The 25844-nt window shown below is 31.0% G+C and overlaps 1 protein-coding gene across 3 annotated transcripts; it reads right to left on the bottom strand.

Annotated features, from left to right (window-relative positions):
* Positions 1-316: 316 nt before the first annotated feature.
* On the bottom strand, positions 317-24915 carry SC35 (SR family splicing factor SC35). 3 transcript variants are annotated; one of them, XR_010882150.1, is made up of 4 exons: positions 24379-24912; positions 14852-14944; positions 3084-3530; positions 317-2244 (listed from the first exon to the last, which is right to left on the bottom strand). XR_010882150.1 is itself a non-coding variant. In XM_067281059.1 (3 exons), exons 1-3 carry the CDS (start codon positions 24771-24773, stop codon positions 3179-3181), a joined length of 837 nt encoding a protein of 278 aa, XP_067137160.1. In that variant the 5' UTR covers positions 24774-24915; the 3' UTR covers positions 317-3178. The 3 variants fall into 3 exon arrangements, 2 of the variants coding, with proteins under 2 accessions (XP_067137160.1, XP_067137158.1); XM_067281059.1 differs by having other exon boundaries at positions 317-3530; positions 14852-14941; positions 24379-24915; XM_067281057.1 differs by having other exon boundaries at positions 317-3530.
* Between the last annotated feature and the right edge of the window lie 929 nt (positions 24916-25844).

Genomic DNA, 25844 nt, shown 5'->3' with positions numbered 1-25844 from the left:
TTACACTACAAATTCCATCTCGATCAGCAGGAGGTGGAAATTGTACTGCTGCCCATTTTGCTTACAGTATATTCTAATATGTGGATTGTCCTGCAATGCACGAATTTGTAATCGTCCAATGTCATACATATGAATTGTCCTGTTCAATAATTTAAAGAAAAACCTATGCTGTTAAAATTTTTGCATGGTTTAAGTACTCGGTGACAAAATTCACAATAAAATTTTAGGTATTTAAGTTTGATTGTATTTGACACAATGTAAATTAAATATGAGTTACATTCTACTCGGAACTTAACATAAAAAACAAGAAAACAAATTTCCAATATTGAAAGCTAATTTATTTTTTAAAAAGCTAATAGATTAAAATACAATTTCATAATAAAATAATATATGTAAAGCTGAAATAATTACAGAGAAATTTTTCTGCTTCAAAACACTAATTTTAGACTTAAACCTATCCCTAGAATGAGTATCGACGAAGATATTGTACAAACTCTCTTGAAAGTATTAAAAGACACGTTGAATTTATATCAAATTTCATTTTTTATAAGTCCCAGACAAATAATTTTGCCTTGAGCATTCGTAGACCAGTTTTTAACTGAAAATTTGAGCTAGACGTGTTGAAACCTGAAATGTTAAACTATCGGAAGTCATTCACTTGGTCTGCAATAGTCTGAAATAACATTAATGCAGAAACAAATTTCAAGCTAGGTGCAATTCACTCCTAACTGAAAAATGCATCATTTTTGTTCAGTTAGCCATTGGCATATATTTTAAAATTCTTCAAAGTTACGCTCACAATGAAAATGTTAACTATACTACACAATCAACTAGATTAATTCTAATATGGATAAATTAAAAGAAAATTTAGTCTCTCGTGTTTTAATTCTTTTCTAAAACATAACCTACGTGTTAAATTCTGCTAGATTCTCATTTAACAAATTCAAACAACAATTTCTCAATAATTATAACAAATTATTATATTTTCCTCTTCAAATATTTACATCTTCAAATGAATTACAGAAAACATACGAGTTTTCGTGAAAATATATATTCAGAAGGTAAAGAAATGTGTCAATATTACAATAAACTAAACTTTTGAGAAAGAAAAATGCAATTACAATACTACGAGAAATATTTTTACTTCCTCTTTTGACAAAATAAAAGCTAAACGTGGTAGTTTAAAAAAGAAAAAAAAGCAATACTCAACAATTCGTTAAAATGAACGTAAAGTTGTTTGTATTTTCCATTTAAGTAACGAGAAAATTAAATCTATGAGAAAATTTTACTGCTACGTTGACCTATATTTTGACAAGGTATGAAAACTATGCACAGACCAAATAAATAATTGAGATATGTCTTTGTTTCAAAAACAGATGCATTTGAAGATGTTTTCAGGCTGTTTACAGAATTCCATTGGGTACTTCCCAATAGAATGCAATTTTTATTAGTGATTAATAATTAAGCAAATTTAAGCATAACGAATAAAGGGTTAACAGGTTAAGATTTTTAGCAGGATTAATAAAAATATAAGTTACAGGAAGTAAAATATTTGAAAGAGAAAAAACCAATTAAAAACTTTTTAAGGTTAAATTATACAAAAATCTCTTTCCATTTACAACAATTAATGTAATTGTAAATGTTAGGATGTTTAAAGAAGAAAGAGGAAATATATATAGTAAGTAGTCAAAACTAATATTGTTTTACAAATTTAAGATTTCAAGAACAATTACATATGAAGTTCCCTCGGCAGGCTTATACAATTTATCGCACTTTTGTCACCGGCAGGAACAATACAGCAGCAACTGCACCTGTGAAAAAACACTTGGAAAGTCCAGATTAAGAATCATCATATTTGATTCAGGCTGTTTGATATTTAGGTTCAAATTTAAATATGCTGTCTATTCAAGGTCAAAATTATATATTTAAACTTTGAAATTTAAGAAATATATTATTAAAATTTATCTTATATCAGGACTCTCTAATATTGTCTACATTTAATTAATTAAAAAAAAAACAAAAAAAATTTGCGGATAAGAATTTTACGCAGTGCTATTTAGCCCCTTTCCAGAACACAGGATCGGCAGCAAATGCCCTGCTTGTCAGCTCCCACAGCAACAACAGCACTGCACACTGGGCCCTAAAATCTGGCAGCCAGGTACATATCCGCATTCAGCTGGTACAGGAACCAGGAACAACAGCAACAGGACAGCACAGGAACCATTAACTGCAACACTACTGCGCCTGTGGTTATATAGAAATAAACATCAGTCAGAATTTTAAGACAGTTTTTATTGTACCAACTACATAGAAAAAAAGATGCTCGTCTCACTAAACATGACAAAAACATTATACTCGATTGCATTTAATTAATATGTTTCTTATAAGAAAGTTTACATAAAAACAAAGCAAAATTCAATAATTAAGACTTATACTTTTGCTTAATTTAATCATTGTCATCTGCCATGATATGCAGTTGCTACTTTCATTGTGTGCTGCGTTTTTATAAAACTTCCAAAACTGAAAATGCAGTGGGTCCACTCGTGAACCGAATTTATGATCAATTAACTGCATTTATTTGCTAGCAATCTGCAATATAGTCAGATAATTTTAAACATTTCTTAATTTTGTAATGCATTATATTCCTGGAATCACAAAGAAAGGTGACAATAAGTTTCATTTACTACTGAGAAAAATAAACATTAAAGAAAATTATATGATAGAATTAACTTTCAGCACTAATATTATTCAAATATTTGAGTCTATGTTAAATAGATCCTGTTTAAAGTGTACATCACGTTTGATTTTTTAAAAAGAATTACTAAATTATAATATTCAATTAAAGAAAGCCGTAAAGAAAAATGAATCATGCTGTAAAGATCAACAATGAACTAAAAATTATGAAATAAGCAGATTAAAGTAAATGTGTCATATTTTAAAAATCATGCAGGTAGATAATTAATCCACCAGCAAATTAATTATTTATCTCATGCATAATACTGGTGTACTAATTAAAAAATTTTTTTTATGAAGGGTAGATGACAGTATGTCAATGAATAAAGTGAAAAAAGTTAACACATAACCTTCAAATTATAAGAACAATCCAGAGTTATGCACAATATTCTGCCTGGAATTATGATTCTTGTAATGTCATGATGCTTACTCCAAGTTGTAATCATTATGGACTTTGTGATTTACTTCTGCTTCTGCTTTCTCTGGCATTATTATTATTTTCTGCACTCCTACTTCTGCTTCTACTACGACTTTTGCTTCTGCTACGGCTTTTTGTTGGACTTCGACTTCTGCTTCTGCTTTTACTGCGGCTCTTGCTACGACTGACGCTCTTTGCAGGGCTCTTGCTTGCGCAAGGGCTCTGACTACCATCTCTACTCTTACTTCTACTCTTGCTTCTCTTTTCACTACCATTCTTCTCTTTACTAACACTCCGACTCCTACTTCTACTTTGGCTTTTGCTAGGACTCTTATGCTTTCTTTTTCCTCTACTTTTACTTCGACTTCGGGAACGAGATCTGAAAGTTGAAAACAATTTTTAAAAATTTACTTTAATATATATATTCGTTATAATATATTATAAAAACAAAATAAAATATAACTTAATATTTTGACTACATTAATGTATTTTAAAAACTTGTTAGTAAAGTTTTCAAAAAGACCAGCTGAATAAGCATGTCAAAGGTTCCCCAAACAAAACTGAAATTCTTTTATAAAGCATATGATTTGTCTTGGCATTAAACCACTTGGCATCATTTTGTTAGAAACTATAGAAATTCTCCATACCAAGATGTCATTTAAATTTTGGTTGAGTTTGATTTTTATTCAAACTTAGTACTAGACATTCTAATAGTGTTAATGTGATAATTCCTGATAATTTGTGCAAGAACAAGTACCCTCAACACAGTAAAGATGTTATCAAATCTATAAAGATGTATATTGATTTTTTCTCAAAAAATAAGCAAAGTTTTTATACGGACAAGTTTTTCATTGAAATGGCTACAGAGAAATTCTGCAATAATTTGTAATGACATTTGGCAGTGAAATGCTGTTAATTTGCTGTGAATCCGTGTTGTATTATTTTAGAAGTGTTGAACACGAGATCATGTTAGTAACAATCACATGGCTTTTTCCACCTTTTGCGGGTACGAATACCGATTGCGGGTACGAAGGGGTTAAAATAGGAGGGGACCAAAAAAGGTAAGAGAAAAAAATTTTACTTAATAAAAAATGAAAAAAACTTGATGTTATAGAAAACATCCAATGGAGTTTTAAAAAATTTTACAGAAGTCAACTACGTTCCAATTTGATTGAAATTTTCATATATCGCACAAAAACAAGTTTGAGTGTACAGAAATAAACATCAAACGAAATTACAATTATATGTTAATAAAATATAGAAGTTCAGCGCATAGAATGGTAACTACAAATCTTTTTTTTTGCAACATAACTATAAAAATTGTTTTGTTGTTGTTTCGCACAAAAGATAATCAAATTTATTTTAAGTTTTTAGTAATTTAATTAATTTTTTAAAAATTTACCAGCTTTTTAAATTTGTAATTAATTATAAGCAAGTTAACATTGGTTAAACTATCGGATTACCTAGTTGATTTTCAAAACGATAACTACAGTATATCTATTACAAGTATGATGCCTAAATTTGCCAAAATCAGTGGATATTTGTTACCCAACATCATTTCTGTTAAACTAATTATTAAACTATGTATCGAAGTTGCGGAAATTAACGGGAGAGGGGGGAAATACGCTTGCAGTACAGTTCTTTTCGAGGAAAGTTGTAACAACAAATGTAAAAAACTACTAGTCGGCGCCAGCATTTTACTGTAAATGTCGGGTAGCTATTTATAATTTTTTATGTTGTATAGTAATGTTTTAAACGTGAAAAACAATTAAATCACGGATTTTTACTGATCTATTTAGCTATTTTGAAGTGAACAATCTAATAAATTACGATTTCAAGTTTTAAAAGTTTGTAAACTAATTTTTAATTAGTTATTTTTTATTCTAATTAACAAATTCATCTTTTTATAATCGCTGAATTATTAAAATTAAAAATTAAACACTATTACATAATGGTAGTTTATCCTGTTATTAATCTACAAGTGTAAAATTATATGGCTTCAGAACGGTGAAAAGAGCCATTTCAGATTAAAAACGGATTCTGGTATATTTTCTTATTAAAAATTGCGGCATTACTTCTTGCCGCCTGCAGATGGCTACACTTATTCAGCCATATTCAGCAAACGAAATCAACAAGGCAGTTAAGGAGAGAAATTCCCTGACTTTTTGACAGTTTTCGACAAATTTCCTGACTTTCCATGACTTTTTCCGAAACTAATGAAAATCCATGACTTTCCAGGTGTGTAGGAACCCTGTATATATTTAGTCCATAACATGATGATTCAGCATCAGATTTTACATATTGTTTTCACAAATCTCTATGAAGTTGAGAAATACAAAAGATGTGTTCCACAATGTCGGAACCATTTTCTAAAATCTGAGAGAGCAATATTTTTGCAATTTTCAAGATTTGATCATATTTGGCATGTTTGGAATAATTAGGCATATCTTAAAAATAAGAGGACAATTTTGTTTGTATGTACGTATGTGAGGCCTTTGTAGTGATGTTTGTATTTGCATCATTGTTGAATTTTGTCTTTTTTCTCTCTCTTTTGCAGGAAAATTATCCTTACTTTACTTTCCTATAAACCCATTCTATCATTTTTTTTTTTTTAAAAGTCCCACAAATATCTTTCAAATGACTAAATGACACTGCCTATAGAACAATCTTACACAAAAAACAACGTCATATTATTTAACTTCATGTTCAGTTACTTTCATTTTGGATATAATAATTAAATTTTATTACCATAATTTACTAAGAACACGTGACACAAAATACACGACAAAAAGCCCAAGTCCTTCCAGTAGCAACATTTTAACAAAATACGAATGTTTTTGATTTCCTCCTCCTGAAGTATGCATCAGATTTAAAAATACAAATTCTATAACGGAATGTATCAAACAAAATGTCTGCAGAATTTGAACCTCAAATCAATAAATTTTAAAGGTAATAAATATGACTGAACCAATCAGGAATGCAAATGTGTGAGTGGTGGGAGTAGAGTGTAAAGATTAAATAGAAGTGCAACTGCCAAGTGCACAAAATTTGTTTTTCATTTTTATGGTTAATACAGTTGCCTAACTGGTCTGCTGTAAAGATCTCCGAGGCCTCTAAATCTCTATGGTTATTATGTCCAGTATAATCTATTACCCGAGGTTAACAGATTATACTTTGCCTGATCAAGTTTAACTTCAATGTTGTCAAAGGCATACATGAACAGAGTGGTGGATGGTTTCATGTTGTCAATAGCATATTTGTGCTCTTTTAATCATTGCTTGAGGGATACGATCTACATAATGATATGTAACCAGATAAAATTGCCTAGAGTGATGTCATTTAATTGGCATCTCTTTGCTCAAGTATCAGTAATTTACTTTATTCCTTCCAAGGTAAAAATCTAATGATGCATGACTATTTTGAAAGTACTTTAAAAATTGTATTATTTCCTATCTAATTTCAATATTTATATTAAGTATATTATTGTCTTTTGGAAAAGTAATTTAAACTGTTCTGTTCTCTTCTAAGAACTATTTTCTTAACATTTTGAGAGAAATATTTTTCAACTTTTGTAAATATAAAGATGTAAATAGACTAATTAAATTCATAAGAAATATATTCCAATTCTACAATTGTAATAATAAAAAAATCTTTCAAAGAATAAGAAAATGTTTAAAAATTTCCAATTTGAAAATGATTACTTGTTCTCGCAATAAAAAGTTATTGTCTATCTCTAATATACAAACGGAAGTTAAGGAAGTTTGTAGAAATAAAACTGCAAAAATTATCCAAATATGGGCTAATTTGAAATTTTCACGCTATTGATTAGTGTGAAAATTTGCAAAGAACTGTAGTTTTGAATTTCAAAGACTGACAGGGCACAATATTCATGGGGTTCCTACACAAATTTTTGTTTTGAATTCCCTGACCCTTACATTTCTTACGGTGTGGAATATCAACATAATAAAACAGCATTTTATTTACTGTGAATATTGAGTACATCTATCCCTCTTTTTGCATAGATGATATGTTTCAAAGACTGCCACATTAAAAAAATACAGTAAATACATCCTGTAGAAAAATGTTTCATAGAATCGACAACTTCAATGTAATGACAAATTAAGCAATTTACAAACGAAACACGAGCATTTTATTTTATCATTATTATTTGTATGTAAATCTAGTAAATAGAAGGTAGGATAAAATCAACAAACAGTATTCTTTGATATACAAATAGTACTGTACTGTGCTTAAAATGAACTCAACTTAGAAACATGTAATTTTAAAACCAATCTTTCAACAAAAAGAGTAACTTTTTTAAAACAACAACATAATTTTAACAAAAAGTTAAATTTAAAAATTTTCAAATATAGCATTTTTTCCCTCAAAAAAATCAATCATGTAAAAAAAGAATTAGTTTTCTTTTGTCAACCTCATTATTTCAAAATTGCATAAAAATACATTGTACATAAAGAGGGATAGGTATAAGTTTATACTATAGCTTCTCTAACAAATGCATCTAATTTACTGTAAAATCTTTTTATTTTTTTACAAAATGGACAATCAAAATACAGAGAAATTTGTTAATATTAATTCTCTTTTTCCAAAATACATATAATTAGAAAATAAAAAATTAATTACAATTCACAAAACACAAGAACTATTATATTAATGAACATAGTTTTAACTTATTCTCCTCAAGTGTATTTATTAGGTTGGTGCATAATTATCAGGCATTTTTGTTGGAGGGTTATTTGTTAATAAAAATTGTTGTTTTGTTTACTTTTTCTAGACAAAAATATTATTTTATTTTTTGGTTATAAAAATGTGTGTCGATAATCATACTCATGTTCATCCTATTATGCTTTACCACTTCGAAAAAGGATGGAAAGCACCGCAGTCATTTCGTGATCTCAACAAACTTTTCGCTGAAAGAACAATCAGCGAAAGTCGATGCATGGAATGGTTTGTTCGTTTCAAATCTGACGACACTAGCTTGGAAGATTAGCCAGGAAGAGGTCAACCATCAGATTTTGACGACCAGGCACTTTTGGCAGATGTGGAAGAGAACGAAAGCTTAACAACTCGAATGCTGGCCAAAGGCTTCAATATGGACCATTCAACAATCGTTCATCATCTCAAAAAGCTCAGAAAGGTATGGAAAATGGGTGGATGGGTCCCCCACAAACTCAACGCAACAAGAACCATATCGTCTTTCACCACAATAATGCGCATCCACATGTTGAATGTCGTGTTGTCTAATTTATCACCAATAAGGGCTGGGAACTGCTTCCACATCCGCCATATTCTCCCACAGAAGTGCCTACGGACTACTATGTCAATCGATTGCTGAAAAATTGGCAGGTGAACAAAGTTTGTGCTGATTTGGATAACTTGGTGGCTGATGTCAAAGCATAAATTACCTCCAAGAACCATGACTTCTTTGCCCATGGAATTGACTATCTTCCAAGCAAATGGGAAGCAGTTATTGAAGTAGGTGGTGACTACACACTGAAATAATCATTTAAAAATGTTGTTGTCTAATTTTTGTTTTTCTCATAATAAATATTGTTTAAAAAATGCCTGATAATTACGCACCAACCTAATATTTTCATTTCAATCTATTTTACTTCCTTTTCATGACCTTTTCTTAACATTTTCTTGTGTTGTTTTAAATCCTTAAGTTGTGTAAGTTTTCTTTTTTATTCAGAACTCAATGCCTGCTGCTTCTGAGTATCTTTTTTTCTGTTACAGAGATGCAGTATATCGATCTAGATCCTCTGACTGTTAACAACATTTTCAGATCTATATTTATTTGATCAATATACCACCTGCAAAATGGCCATAAACTAAGTGTTGAGCAACTAAACTTTCTTCCTCAAGATTTTCACTCAACAGTGATTTGTTAACCAAGAAACCACTCTCAACACTTGCATTCCCATGTGAGAAAGAAAAAGAAATTTTGATAAGACCATAGATCTTGCAGTTGCCTATCATCCTTCATAATTTCACAATAAAATGTGTCCAGACCATCATCATCATTCCTTTCAGATATGAAGTCCTCAATCTTTGTAGAATAGGGTTTTTATGGACACTTTTTTGCAGAGTATATCATACTGTTCTTATGTTTTGACAGCACATTTCTCATCAATTCTGTTTGTATCATGTAGAACCTCCAGTAAAATATTAAAATACAATTTTCCAACATTTGATGGCATTTTAATAACTTCTTGGTCTAAGCTGCTCAAAGCCTTCACACATTTGAACTTTACAGATCCCTTCTGAATAATCTTTTGTGCCATCACTTTCGGCACTTTCGACAATCTCTTAGAAAACACAGAATATCTTTGTAGCTTACTTTCAATTCTTTTAAAACCTTTTTTGCTCCAAAACCAATATCCAAATTCTTCAGATGTATCAAGTTTTCATTAGCATTTAAATCTATTTTTAGAAACTGCTTGTCGGTGATCCTGTCATTTTTCACAAACTTTCTCATCAGGTTCATTAATAATTGAACAACTGCTTTATAAAGACAGGGTGCAAGAGGTTTGTTGCTCTGAAATTGTGTGAGAAAGCTCTGACTTTGTGTACATATTGACCAAAAAAAAATAAAAGTTTATCTTTAATAAAAGGATCATTGAGTGCCTGTCTCAAGAATGTAGCCACCTTGCTGTCTTTCAACTTTGTACTGTTATTTATGTATTTAAGATTCAACAACTTCTGTTGCACTTTCTAAGCACTCTCCATTCTCCAGCCACCTTGTTGAACCAAACTTTTTGGAAAATAACCTGCTTCTACTTATAGCAATGTATTCAGCATGCCGAGTGTCTTTTAGCAAATAGTAAAAATTCTGTAGCAGTGGTAACAAATTCCAATCTACTACTTTAAAACCACCTTTTACAGTACTGTGGAGTACATTTGTGAGAATGGGAACATGTAAATCACATGTTCCCATTCTCACAAATGATTTACCAACATTCTGTCTCCATGTGATCTAATCTATTCAGAAAACTTATGTTTACATTTGGTCCATCCATGAATTTTTGCTAGATCAAAATGAATGTCTGAAAGGCCAGTGAGAAATGCAGAGAGATCATCTGCTGTACGATCCAGAAAGACACTATTTAAATATCTGGTCATACCTTATCTTTACTCTTGTCCCAGTATTTTATCATAAGATCCATTTGAGTTCTTTGAGCAACTTTGTTTAGTGATTCTTCAAAGAAGATAGCAATATTATCGCAACTTGTAACAGCATCTATCAATTTTTCTCTGAAATAATGGCTAGGCTATAATTTATTATATAGGAAGCTTTATCTGGACCCAATTGAAATTGTGTGGCTATAGCACTGTTCGGAAACATTTTTTGAAAATGCTTTTAATATCAGAGCATAAATTGAATGACATCTTTTTCTTTACAACTGCCAATGCCCAAGTTATATCTGCTTTTATTATATCATCTTTTATCACAAAAGATGTCAATGTGCTGCTAAGAAATGTTGATTTGGTGAGAGACTGTTCATTAGTGGTCTTAGATCTATCTTCCACAACAGAAGCCATTTCACACACTTTTTATTGACTATTAGAAGAGTTCGAATTTGTTGGAGTTAATAACCTTATCAGTGAAGTTTATTCTGACTTCCAACATGACTAGAACTATTTGCATATGATACTAATGCATGCTTTCTCATATTACATAATGAAAAACTTTACAGCAAATGCTTTTGTATCATCATCTTTTACAATTCCTAACCAGGAATTGAATTCTGGATGAATAGCTGGATCCAGCCATTGGAGATTAAACCTCGTTTGTTTCTGTCCCATTATAATTTAAGAATGTAGAAAAACACAAACCTTGAATAATAATATTAAAAGACAGATGAATCAGATCAAATAGTAATGTGTAAGACTTGTTTTGTCACAACACTATGTAAAATATTCAAACGACATCCAATCCACATCTGCATAATACCGTAGTTACTCTGATATAAGACGATCTCAATATAGGATGAGAGATCAAAATATATATGTGACTTTAGAGATCAAAATAATAAAAAAAAATTATCAAATGCATGTATAAAGGCAAACAACCATGTTTGCCTTAATATGTGATGAATGGAAAACAAAACCAAAACATTATAATGCACATGAGTGGAAAAAGTTTATTTTTAATGATTCAGAATATGCTAATATTGATTAAAAATAACAATTTAATTAATATAAAATAACTACATTTATAATCATTGCTAAGTGACCTGTATTTCATTAATGTTTTTATAAATGACTAGAAACTATTTTCTGCGAACGAATGAGATGCAACGCGGTTTTTAATTAACGGATGTACGATTAAACCAACAAACAAAGGAAAGTTTGTCTTATTTTATTTACAGTAGGTGCCGACTTGCGCTAAATAGACTGTAGACCTATAATGATAGCATGAAGTATACACAGTTCACAGAAATTATTACAAAATGCAAAGAATCCTTTGCTTGCGCATATAGGATGACCTAGGTTTTCGAAGCAGTAAAAAAGGAATAAAAACCTCGTAACCTCGTAAAGAAATAAAAACTTATATGTGAGTAAATATGGTATATATTAATTAAAAGTAGTGTTGCCAACTCAAAGTTCAAATTTACAGCTAGACATTTTTATATAAATACCCAAATCATATTGTTTCCATTAGAATTGTTTGATTTTTAGCTAATTGTTCATAAATCCACTAAATCTAGTAAAAAAATTAGCTGAATAGAAACTCATTAAAAGAAAAAAATATTCCATTGCCGCCATTTTGATTTTGGTGTAAAGGCCAGAGTTTTAATAATTATTTTTAATAATTTTTATTTAATTTTGCATTAAATTTCATCTTTGCATAAAATTTTCTTAAGAATGCAGACAAAATTTATTTATTTTAACCCTTAATTACAATTCTTATAATTATTGCAAATCATATCACAAACCATCTTTCTCACTTTTATACCAAATTTTAATTAATTGAACTAATGTTTTCAGCGAACTTAAATAGCCTTCCTCAAATTTAACATAATTTCAAATGTCAATTAGAACATAAGATTTGAAACTTCTGAGTTTCGCTTGTGTGACATATGGTAACTCTCCCTTTGGGAAAATAAAGGGATAAAGTTAATTCTCCCAACATCAGGAAAGTCGAGAAACTAATAAGTATGTGGGAAACATGGTACAGACGAACAAAGACACCTCTTTACTGTTTAACCCATTTATTGTACAAATATGCTTACAATATAGTTGAAGTTGTCTTCGTTTTTCGTCTTAAGTTCATAGTGGCATTGGTGGAATCTGGAGCAATGTTCAGTGAATGATCCAGAAAGGAAAGTTCATTTGGTTTTCATCCAATGTTTAGCACTAATGTAAATCACTCGTGTTTATCATGAGTTGGAAAAATCCTCCTTTTGACAGGCAACTGTTAACTTGTGGAAGGAAAATGCAGCAGTGGCAGTGAAATAGTAGAGATAAAGTGTGGGAAAATGGAAAATGACTGGTGGTGATGGGCTACGAAAGAGATGACTCTTGACAGCCTCATGTCCTTGTGACACCAGCTGTTATCACCATCCTGTTCCCTGGATCCTCACCCACATTTTATGATGGGGATTAACGAATTCTCCTATGTACTTACATCAATCAAAGAATCGGAATTCACAGGAGAAGTCATCATTGTCTTTTCAAACAATGGAAAATCCAACTCCAATCCAAATGATCAATCTTGGAAACTGCACTGTCTAGACTATTTCTCAAGTTTCTATAAAAATTTTTTTGTTCATTCCCATTTTTTCTCCAATAATTAAATTATTTTACGTTTTTCTATTTTAGTGAGTTCCGGGACAATTCTGGGAACCTCACACTTGTATTCTTATGACTTCATAGTATTACAAAAATTGAGATTCTTAAAACTTATAGAATTTAAATAAAATAAAATAAATACAAAAATAAACATCAAACAAAATTACAATTATACATTAATAAAATATTAATGTATTCAGCACATAGAATTGTAACTACAAATCTCTTTCTTCTGCAACATAACTATAAAAATTGTTTTGGTGTTGTTTCGCACAAAAGATAATCAAGTTTATTTTAACTTTTTAGTAAATTTAATTAATTTTTTTAAAATTTAGTAGCTTTTAAAATTTTAATTATAGCAAGTTAACATTGGCTAAACTATCGGATTACATGTTGATTTTCAAAACTATAACTACAGTATATTTATTACAGGTATGATCAATGTTGCCTGTTTTTAAGCCCTAAATTTGCAAAATCAGTGATATTTGTTACCCAATTTCATTTCTATTAAACCAATTATTAAACTACGTATTGAAGTTGCAGAAAATAACAGAAGAGAGGGAAAAAAATACACTTGCAGTACAGTACTTTCAAAAAAAATCATAACAAATGTAAAAAGTTTGTGCCAACCACAAGTCGGCTCCAGCACTTTACTGTAAATGTCGAGTAACTATAGCTAAACACCAACCAAAAGACCAAAAATCTATCAGGCTAGTATAAGGCTAATTACTAAATGAATTACGTACCAATTTGGCTCTAACGCTTACCTCTAGAGCCAAATTGGTACGTAATTCATTTAGTAATTAGTCTTATACTAGCCCAATAGATTTTCAGCATTTTGGTTCGTGTTTAGCTTTAATATATCGGGTTTAGATATGTTGTTTAACTATTTATAATTTTTATGTTGTGTAGTAACATTTCAAATGTGAGAAACAATTAAATTACATATTTTTACTGATCTATTTTAGCTATTTTGAAGTGAAAACTCTAATAAATTATGATTTCAACTTTTAAAAGTTTGCAGACAAATTTTTTATTAGTTATTTTTTTATTTTAATTAACAATTTCGTCTTTTTTTAATTGCTGATTTATTAAAATTAAAAATTAAACACTATTACATAACAGTAGTTTATCCTGTTATTAATCCACAACTGTAAAATTATATGGCTTCAGAACGGGGAAAAAAGCCATTTCGAAACAGATTCTGGTATATTTTCTTATTAAAGATTGCAGCCTTACTTCTTGCCACCTGCAGATGGCTACACTTGGTCAGCCATATTCAGCAAATAAAATCAACAAGACAGCTAAGCTAAGGAAACAAATTCCCTGAGTTTTCACGACTTTTTCCAAACACTAATGAAAACAGGTGCATAGGAACCCTGTATATATGTTCTCTTATTTAAAATATTCTGAACTTTTTTCAATGATCATAATTACTTTAGAAAATATTTTTAAATTTTAGTTTAGCTCAAACAACTTCTCGCACAATCCCTGGAAAGGATAAATTGACAAAGGGCCAATAGCCTGACGAAGACCATGATAACGGTCGAAAATGTTAGTTTTGTCTAAATCTGTTTGTTCTGGGATATATAAAAGGTTTTATTTTGTTAGTTTAGCACAAAATATTACTTCATAAATAAAAACTTTTTCTTTTCTTTGTTCTCTAACTTTAAAATCACATTTAAAAAAAATGTTCAATTTCAACTTAAAAGTTTTCTTCATAAATGAAATAACATATTAATATATTATTATTAACATTAATGTGTCATGTATTGTCTATTTAAAACAATACTTAAAAGTAAAATTAGCATTCTTAAATCATATAATTACTTTTTATAATTATCATTAATTACTTGTAATGAAAAATGTATGTAGAATATAACTTACTCTGATCTAGAATCATCACGGCTACGCCTGTGTCTTCTAGAACGGCTTCTTGAACGTCGATGCCTTCTACTACGAGATGTAGAACGCGATCTTCTGAAAAAAAATACTTTTATATCTACTGTGTATGCATGTGTGTGTGTGTGTATATATATATATATATATATACACACACACAAACATAAACACTTTGTAAGTAAAGAAGCAATTTTAATTTCATTATAATTGATTAAGACCAAAATATAATACAACAATAATCATTTATACAAATTCTTAAAAAATGACTATATTATTAAGACAATTTATAAACAAATAATTAAAAACTGACAATCATTTCTAGCAAAATGAATTGTAATTAATTACCTTAATTTTACAATTATTTTAAGTTTTTCATGTAACTCAAAAGCATTTTCAACTTACCAATTAAATATAAAAATGTATAAAATATGCACATTATTATATAATCAGTCTTTGTACATATATAAACAATCTAGTAAAATTTTTTCATCTACAAAAAGTGATTTTTAGTTGTTAACTTTTATATCAATATTAGACAATGGTTTTAAAACAATTATACTGTGATGTTATATAAAAGAATGAAAAATTTATTACATAATAGCAGTTTTTTCCCCACAAACAAAAAAGCTTTTATTTCATTTATACAAAATGGTAATTTTGTACAAAACAAGCAAGGCGTTTCCCTCAAATAATAATAAAACCAGATAAAAACAAGAAAAGCAAAACAGCAAAGAATGATAGTGATATATTTAAGCTTCTAAAAACAAAAAAGCTTTTTTTGAAATTTAATGACAAGAAATCTTAAATGGATTCTGATGTAGTTGCATATCTACAATAGAATAAATATCATAAAAAGACAAACATGACATTTAAAAACTAAGGAAGCAAACTCTGCTGTATGTATTGCAAGCTGAATTTTGAATATTCAATCGAATGAGAATTTAATAATCCATTAAAATATTTAATTTTAGTGAATTAGATGTGGCTGCATGCCATATTGTCTGCTTTTGTCCTGACATTTTCCCATTTTTTGTTCTTCCTACCTTTGAGAAGTTTCTAATCTTTTTAATTCTTCTTTCTCGAACATGAGGACCACTTCCTAGGATTTACCAACAATGTATACAAGGTTACCTCAGGGGCATACGAGGCAAAGGGAAGTCACTTTGGAGCTGGTGCTCAAAGAGAAAAATGTCACAATTAGAGGATTTGATCCCGGGATCCCAACCACTTTTTAGTTCCAAAATTTTTGGGATTAAGTTTTCCTGATCCTGGGATTTTCGGGATTGACATTATTTTTAAAAAGTGACTGCATGAAGCGAAACGTTCAGTTCCAGTGCTCTTAACAGAATTGCTTGCCTATCATTTCAACATAAAACTTCTTGTATTTTGAACTAAAATGATAGACAAGCAGTTCTCACTGGATTACCTGGTAATATACTTCATTTTTGCATTTTTGAATTTTCACAGGCGCCAATCGATTTTCTGGTGCAGTCGAGAACACTTTTGGTTGGCTGTAGTTCTAACATGACCCTTCAAAAATTCTAATAAGTCATTCAATGGAGGAATATCGTCACCCTTAAGTGAGCGCTCCCACCAGCCTCTGGTTGTTGCATCCAATTTAAATTGAATAATGAACATAAATAATATGCTCGAGAACTCACCTATATTAAAATTTAGAGCTTCTAAAGATCGAATACACTCTGTAGTCGATTAAACAAAATTATAACACGTGTCAGGTATGTTATGTAACTGTAGACTTAAGAATGCGGGGTGAGATCTTCTTGCCTAGTGCTCAGTGCGTTTTACCTGTCAATGTGTCAGCCATTTTGTTTTGCCAGCGGATTTTAGTAGCATTTGTTGGTGCAAACACTACTAAATAATTCCGAATAAATAATCCCGGGATTGACTAAGTATAATCCCAAAATCCCGGGATTAGAAATAACGACTGGGATCGAATTCCCTAGTCACAATGTTCGATGCTCAAGTAAGTGAGTGAAATCAGAACTTCAAACTGAAACCTTGAAATTCCCAGGCTGAAGTTAGAGTTGGCATTTCATTTGACTAGCTTGACAAGTCCAAAGAGCAACCACTATTGGGATAAAATATACAACTCTCAAGAACTGAGGCAAAGGAAGACAGAAGCAAGAATTATATGTTTAAGAAGCTTCAGCATGGCCCTCATGGTATCCAAACGATGTTTGCAGTGCCTGGGTATTCTTTCCTATCTTACCCATATTCTTTGCTACTTCTCACCCCTACCTTCTATTTCTTTCTAGGCATTAATTATTATTAAGGATTAACGTTAAGGAAAAATTTTTGTAAATATTACTTTTGATTCCTTTTTGTACAAATTGCAATAATTTTTGTAATTGTTCTTATAAACGACCAGATTTTGAGTGACTGTTCAAAACTCCCTTGAGTTGGAATCCTTTTGTACCTGTAATTACCATCATGCATAATAAATTCATTTTTTCCATCTTCTAAAAATGCTGTCACAAAACATTCAATAAATGAAGATCATAAAATTTGCTTATAAATCATTGGGATTTCTTAATGTCAATTTTCTGGAAAATGTTTGAGAAGTGTACCTCTCTTTGCTTAATAAATGTTCCTATCATGACTTATTCACATACATTATTATTTGGATCCGTGATGGACCTTATGAGGTGTCTGTCACAGATACAAAAAATATAAAAAGTTACAAGTGTAATATAAAAGTTAAAATGTTGAAATAAAAGTTTAATAAAATGCAAAACAATAAATTATAACTAAAGCTTCTTCCACACTGGGTTGTATAAAACAAAAATATATACCTTCTATAACCAATATCCGGCGTGAATTATCTATAAATTATACCACAATGTTTGATTTACCAATTATCATGATATGATATATAACAACATAATGATAGAATTAGATTTATGGCATGTCTCAAGGGTAATACAGCAAATATCATTTGCTGTATTATCCTCGAGACAGTCAAAGGATGGTAAATACATTTAAATGATGGAAAAGGAAAGTCAACAGACAGTATAGTATGATGTGAACAAGGGTGTTAATTTGCATGTATTAAACTTGGAGAAGAGTATACAAAAGTGAAAACACCACCAAGAATATAAGAACTAAAAGTCATACAGTAGTATTTATGAGGCAACAATTTAATATTAAGTATGATTACAATGTTTAATGAATTCACATCAACTTTTAATTAAGCACTTTTATGATTATTGTTGTAATGTGTTATGGTTGTATAGTTAATGTAAATTTCAGTTTATATGGTTATTGTATTTTATTAGTTCCTTTTATATTTTCAATACTATATTGTCAAAATGCAAATGTAACCTGGCTGAGAATTACATATGCATTTTCACAAATAGCTGAGAAGGGCCAGTAAAAAAACCCTGAAAAGCATTACAGGATATTAAGTGTTAATTAAAAAAAATCAGAAAGGTGTGTAATAAGTAATTATAGCAGTTTGATCAACTTTTCATTATGTATTTTATTGAAATTCAAATATTACACATAATATTTTACTCTTGTATCATTTTGTTTTAATGCAACTGTTATGCATTTTATGGGGTTTTGTTGACTTGTACTCTTGGTTACACCTTCAATGCCAAATGGCACTGTGTTTTGTTTAAATAAAATAAATAAATAAACTTTAAGAGTATACACAAATATAATGGCCCCTTAATATAATTTCATCTGCATTGTTAAAAAACATTTTTTTTCTTAATTTTTAAGAATTGTATTGTTGGTGTGTTGTGGAATTGCAACAAGTGGCCTGAATGATTTCTTTTCTGATTATGTTATGCCATCTTGTACTCTAATTTTCAGGTTTTGACATTGAATCGAGTTGGAAAAACTTTATCATAATCATGGTTGCATAAATGGACCAATACAAATTTAAGAAAAATACAATAATAGCTAAAATAATATACCTCTGTTATTTTTACTGAAAGAAAATAAAAATTTCTTCTTGAATATTTGTTTTTGTGTTATATATTTTCACAATATTGCACTTATTAATGTTCATTGTGCAAGAAAACATTAGGAAAGACAAATTTTGCTTATACTTCATATTTTTAAGAAAAAATGAAATCACTATTAGTATTCTATCATAAAAAACATTTACTGGGATGAGTGAAATCTCCAATTTCGCAAGCCATGCTCTAACTACTTGCATTGTGTTTATATAGTGAGCAAGTTGCTCCAAAGTAAGATAGCACAAATTTCAATGTATAATATGTGTTGCATTTCCACAGCATTCAGCCTGGATGAATTGCTGGGTGCATCACAAATACGAAACACATGGTGCTTAACCTATTCGATGTTAAACCTAACAAATTTTTCTTTTTTTTTTTTTTTAATAATAATCATGTTTACTGTGTTGTTAAAAATTATTTTTTATGTTGCACAAACAAAATAAATATATTGAAAAATATAAAAACAAAAAAAATATTATTTTAAAAGTTCGTTTTAATATTAAAATTGTGACGCATAGCGACATCTAGTATCAAAAATGTTCCGATGCAGACACGAAAATTTTTGGGAACAACGCAGGTCAGGTTAATGTGTTAATTAGCTAAGCGATATTTGGCAATATTAATTGTTGTTTCAAAAATCAAGAAAGAAATATCAGATATATTAACTGTATTCCCATATTAAACATTTTTAATTGTATTAGAATTGAGCAAGAAGATTGAGAATCTTGCCTGCCGTAAGGTCACGGTACTTTACTGAATCACAGAGCAACAATAAATGTCGAATATTGAGAGACCTCAGAAAATTAAACTATATACTGAAAACAACAAAGCCCTAAAGTGCCCTGACATTGTCTTGCTTCATGACAATGCAAAACCACATATTACGCTACAAACAAATCTATCATCGAACAATTCCAATGGAAACAGACCTATCAGCTGCCTTGTACCTTCAACCTTGCATACTTTGACTTTCACTGTTTCTGCATTTGGAGACCTTTTAGCAAGATAAAGATTTAACAGCAATGAAGAGATGGCTAGCCATTCAAGATTTCTTAACACATTAACTGCCATCCGATACGCCAGTCAACGTACTAATTAGGGCTGTAAAGAGCCATCCGATGGCTTGTCGTTGTATAACCAATGTAGTTTCAATCAAGGTTAAATTAACCTGGCTTCGTAAGACATTCTTTTATAACCTAGTGGTGGCCTCTTGCAGACATCTATGAAGTTGGTTTCAACCGTCGGCCATCATAAGGTATTTTTTTAAATAAAAAGCTATTTTATATCTGATAGTTTTTTTAATAGTGAATAGTTTAAAAAAGGAAAAAATATTGAAAACTAGTTTAATTATTCTCTTTTGTTACATATAAAGTAATTAATATTAAATATTAAATAGCCCTTGGTCTTATAGTCTCTGGTTTGAGGCCATTCGATGGCCAGTCGTCCTAGTTGTCGTTCATATATTTTTTTTTTATTTTCACTCTACTGATTGTTATATGATGACCCTTCTATTTACCTAATAATAAAATATTAAATATCAAATTTTCTCGTTGTGGCCTGTAAAGACACAAAATATCATATTACAGTTGGCTTGAAAAAATGCAAAATATCATATTACAGGCATCAGTTAACATATTAAGAATCTGATAACAGACTTCTTGTTGAAAGGAAAGAAAAAGCTTGTGCAATAATTAATACAAAAAGTTCTCCAATTTTAATGATGATTATGTTAAAAAGTTAGTATACGCACATGTAAAATTTCAAAAATAAAAGAATGCCTAAAATAGTTCCCTGTATCTTTTGTGGTCAATTGAAATTTATTTTCCAAACACTACTCATACAATATGTGTATCACTTAGTAATGCAGATTTAATAAACTGAGTAAGCATGCCAATGACATAGTTGATTTCAAATAAGATGGTCTGTCATTGGCACACTTAGCCAGCCATATTAAAGCTGGCCCACCAGTGGCCAAGCGGTTCCATTCCCTAAACATTGGAAGTTCAGTCGTGGGTTGGCACCTGGCCACATGGAGTTTTCTAGGTTTTCTCCACATCTGTAACACCCAAACAGGGGCCAGTTACCCTTAAAAAGACCTCCTGGAAGGTATTTCCCCTAGCAAGATTGTCCAAGTGTTGCATTGCCATAACTTAATAAAACAAAACAAACCATATTAAAGCTGCTTTACCAAGCAGCATACCCAAAGATTGGAAAGCTAGATTCACTTCAAAAGCAATACTTAATTGTCAACATTGAAAATAACTACAATAATAAAAATTTGATAGAAGTTAGTTTTCAACTATTTTGTATACATATATATCTAAAAGCAACATCTACTAATATACAGTATGTATCTGTTATAGTCAAACCCGTTTTTAGTTAGAACGCATTTTAACCAGTTGAAACTAGTTTATACTGGATGTCTTTGTTAAAACCAGTTTTATCCAGTTAAAACTAGTTTTAACTCAAATTCATTTTTGACTAGCAGTAAATTCTAGTTTTAACAAAGACATCCAGTATAAATTAGTTTCAACTAGTTAAAACGCATCCTAACTAAAAACTGGTTTTGACTACAACATATAGAATGATTCGGGGTAAGATGGTAAGCAGGGGAAGATGCCTACTTTTTGATATTTTCAAACGGTGACGTCAGATATTGTCATGTGTTTGTATCATGAATCGTTGGGCCAATATTGAGTGCGGAAAGCTGTAGTTTGCTACCGTTATCTCATTTTCTACATCCGAGAAGAATAAAAGCAAGATAAGAACGAAGTTTTTGTTGCGAAATGTTTCTAGAATCATTTTAAAACTAAAAGTTAAAATAGAATTTATGAAAAATTGCGAAAAACTATTAATGTGCGATATCGATACGATAAATTTTCACGCCAAACACCGTATAAATGTTGCAAAGAGTTCACTGAGTTCAGCATTATATCCACATTTGTGGCATTCTTTTATTTTTGAATAGGCATCCAGCAAATGTGGATATAACGCTGAACTCAGTGAACTTTTTGCAACGTTTATAATGTGTGATGTAGTTAAGGTTCTAAAGTTTCCATTGTGAGCTACTGCCGATCCCGATCAGACATGCTAGAACATGTGACTCCACTAGGCACCTTACCCTGACAAATGGAAAAGATGCCGCATTTTTCTTGGGGTAACATGCCTATGTTTTGTTAATTGAATTCCAATATGCCTATTTTTAATAAATTTTTGTTTTCTCGTTTTATTGCAGGATATACATAGAAATTATATAAGGACTTCTCAAAAAAGTTTTTGGACTGAAAAGAGCTTTCAACTAGCTATAGAGCACGTTAGAACGGGCAGAAACTTAACAATACTTATACTGTGCTGTTATACTTACTATGAAGTACTTTGTACTACATATGCAATAAATTAAATTTGGTTAAGATATTCAAAAATTAATTTTATGCAATTATATTTGTTATCTTACCCTAATGGCATTTGGCATCCCACCCGGATACTTAGGGTGAGATGCCAAAAATGCCAGACAGTAAAAAAGTCGTCATTGCAAACACAATATACAATTATTTTTCATATACTCCAAAGTTTTATTTGACAAACATGCTCAAGAATATGATATTTTCGTTAGAGGCCTCCAAAACCCAAATTATCACTATAATTTCCTTCATAAGCAAAATGTTAGGCATCTTCCCCCAAATCACTATACATAACTTTATTTATTTCCCCCAAACATATTTATGTAGCTAAAATTAGTTTTAACTAACATTAGAAGTTAAAACTAGTTTTATCTAAAATCAAAACATGTACAGCAGTAAATTAACTAGACAAAACGGGTTTTGTCTAGTTAAAACTAGAATTTACTGCTAGTCAAAAATGAATTTGAGTTAAAACTAGTTTTAACTACACAAAATGGGTTTTAATAAAGACATCCAGTATAAACTAGTTTAAACTAGTTAAAACGTGTTCTAACTAAAAACGGGTTTTGACTGTAACATATCTATATTAAAACAAAATGGAACAACTAAAAATGAATATAAATGGATAATATAACAATATAGCATTGCATTATTATTTAATTAGCCCTTTGCCCTTTTTCATCTCTGAAGAGAAACTCTTCTATATCTCTTATGTGCTTGCTTTGTTATAACATTTTACTCGTCTAAATTCAAGCAACATATCAAAGTCTTTTCCTTTTCTCCTTGAAGTTCTTGGCTTTCAAAATATCAGGCACCCAAAACGAACTGCACAGTGGATCCGACGGATTGTGATACATTAAGCTTTCTCCACTTCTAAATATACACTTTTCCGAGATGCTAATGGTGTCACAACAGTACTACTACCCGGTTACTATCAGTTAAACTACACACATTTACGTTAATGTAGTACAATCTAACTATTGTAATTATTTTTTTAAATCACTTGTACAGTTATTACAATGCAGATATCTCAAGACACCATACATTTTTAAATTCAACACTTACCGTATTTTACGGACTATAAGACGCACTTTTTTCTTCGTAAAATTGCCTCCAAAATTCAGGTGCGTCTCATAGTCCGTAGCGTGTTATAGGTATTTTTTTTTAAAAAACTGCTTAAAAATTAAGGTGCGTCTTATAGTCCGTAAAATACGGTATATCACAATAAGTTCTCCGTTGAACGATCCAATGTCACATTTTATAGAATAAAGAAACATTTCCGTCGAAAGGGCACTTTTTATGATGGCCAACTTAATTAAGGAGAAGACGACAATTGTGACTGTTTTGCTAAATAATTAAAGTAACTCACTTAACCATTATTTGAATAAACCCTTATCTGTATCATTTTCTTCTAGACTGGGTCTTTCTTTAATAATTTGAATTTCTTGAATATTTATATCATTAGGATGACTTAGAGGACCAAATATTGGATGTAATCAATTTTTTGACAAATTCATGGAGGTAGTTTGTTTCTGATAAAAAGCTTAATATTTCAATATTGACCAAATTATCCAACATTATTGTGCAATCACGTTTTATCATATACAGATCGTTCATTAATCTGTCCACTATTACAGCATCCACAGCAAGAGCAAATCGGTAATTTCTATAAATGAAATTTACTTGTTGCCACATTAGTTTGTTGAATACTCAATGGTCGTCGATGGTTGTTTCACTGTTGAGCTCAACAGTGAAACAACACTAACGTCATTAGTCTCAACAGAAAACTCAATGGTCCATTTAGAAACGTCATTTTCTCACCATTAAATATAGCAACGTATGGCACATCACATCACTGCATTCAACATGCACGCCATTGATATAAACGTAAGACTTCTTTGTGATGGTACTTTCATCCATCAATGTTAAAAGAAATAAATGTAAATGAAGTAAATTTACTTTCGATGTATTTAAATTAATCTTACTGCATATAAAATAGCCGAAAACATTAATTTAGAGATCGTACCTAGTCAATTTCTTAAGACAAAAGTAATCAATTCTTTATATTATACAGCGCACGAGGAAAGAATTTTTGGTGAATTAAGAGAAATAGATAATTGCTTACCTGGATCGAGATCGTGATCTAGATCTTCGATAACTTCGACTTCTAGATCTGGATCTGGTTCTACGATTGAATCCGTATCTGTTACGACTCGGACCTCTCCACGACTCGTTAGGGCGGCCATAACGAGCCATTTGAACTCTCAATTCCCTTCCGTCTAAAACGAACCCGTCCAAATTATCCATAGCATCTTCGGCATCTCTTTTATCATAAAATCGAACGAATGCGAATCCGCGACTTTCCCTCGTGTAAGGATGACGCGGAATATAGATATCGCCAACGTCGCCATATTTCTCGAAAACTCTTTTCAATTCATCCGGTGTTGTGCGATATGTTAAATTATCAACCTTTAAAGATGTCATACCGTCGATTGTTGGTGGCCCTCGACCATAACTCATCTTCTTATACTCTTATACGTAACGGAAAACCTTCGCAAATCTTCCGAATCGTTAATTTCTTTCGGGATAAAATATGGCGGACCTACCGCGTTCTTCTTCGAAAATGCCAAGTAAAGACAGATACTATCGATGTTCCCGATTCGCCAGTTGACTCTCACGTGACCTACCCGAGGCCAATTACAATCGAACTTTCTCGAACCATTATGCAGTGATTATAATAATTTCTATTAAGATTTTATAAAATTAAAAAAATTTTTGTTATAATAATTTTAGAAAAATATGAGATTTTAATTATAATTTAGTAAATAGTAATTATTAATTAATATATAAATTCATTATATATGTTGTTTCTTTCCGCCCTGCGGGCACCAAGGAGGCCTCTTTTAGTAAGCCTATTATCGGGCGGCCGGGTAGTAAGGGACGGGGCCCGACATATCCGGACGGACCATTCCTCCGAAAAATTCCTGGGGATTTTTCGACCCGTCCGGATTTGATCACGGGTCTCCCAGAGCGGTAGGCTGCCACCTTGACATCTCGGCCATCTAACTTTTATCAATTAACAACCCAGTACTCCGATAGAAGAACTGTGGTTAAGGAATATTAAAAAGTGGCCAAAAATCAAAATATCAGTGTTCTTAAAAGAGATTTTTGAAATCTGATTATTGAAAAGCGTATCCTTCCACATACATGTTTACGTCAAAAAGTTAAAAAAATAGAGGCCGGATGGCCGAGCGGTCAAGGTGGCAGCCTACCGCTCTGGGGGACCCGGGTTCGGATCCTGACGGGTCGAATAACCCCCAGGAAATTTTCGGGGAGTGGTCCGTCCGGATATGTCGGGCTCCGTCCCTCACCACCCGGCTGCCCCCCATTGCGGGCCTGGCCGAACCCATAATGGGTTTGCAAAAAGAGGCCCTCTTACTGCCCACAGGGCAAAAAGAGTTTTAAAAAAAGTTAAAAAATAAATTTTAAGGGTTAAATTAGATCACGACTATAATGGAACTAGATGCTCAGTCAATTATTAGAATTATCTTCTGGGATACTCTTGGGGAAAGCGAGCGAACTCTTTAGTTT

Source organism: Centruroides vittatus, unplaced genomic scaffold (genome assembly GCF_030686945.1).
Source record: "Centruroides vittatus isolate TY-2023 unplaced genomic scaffold, ASM3068694v2 contig_904, whole genome shotgun sequence".
NCBI lineage: Eukaryota > Metazoa > Arthropoda > Arachnida > Scorpiones > Buthidae > Centruroides > Centruroides vittatus.
This window is presented reverse-complemented; position numbering and strand designations above follow the sequence as displayed.

What these genes read in the sequence shown, in the direction of transcription:
- SC35 (XM_067281057.1), bottom strand. Translation starts at nt 24,773, where the DNA reads ATGAGTTATGGTCGAGGGCCACCAACAATCGACGGTATGACATCTTTA. An exon ending in AGATCACGATCTCGATCCAG is followed by an intron (nt 14,945 to 24,378) that starts GTAAGCAATTAT and finishes ATTTTTTTTCAG; the next exon opens with AAGATCGCGTTCTACATCTC. An exon ending in CGTGATGATTCTAGATCAGA is followed by an intron (nt 3,531 to 14,851) that starts GTAAGTTATATT and finishes TTCAACTTTCAG; the next exon opens with ATCTCGTTCCCGAAGTCGAA.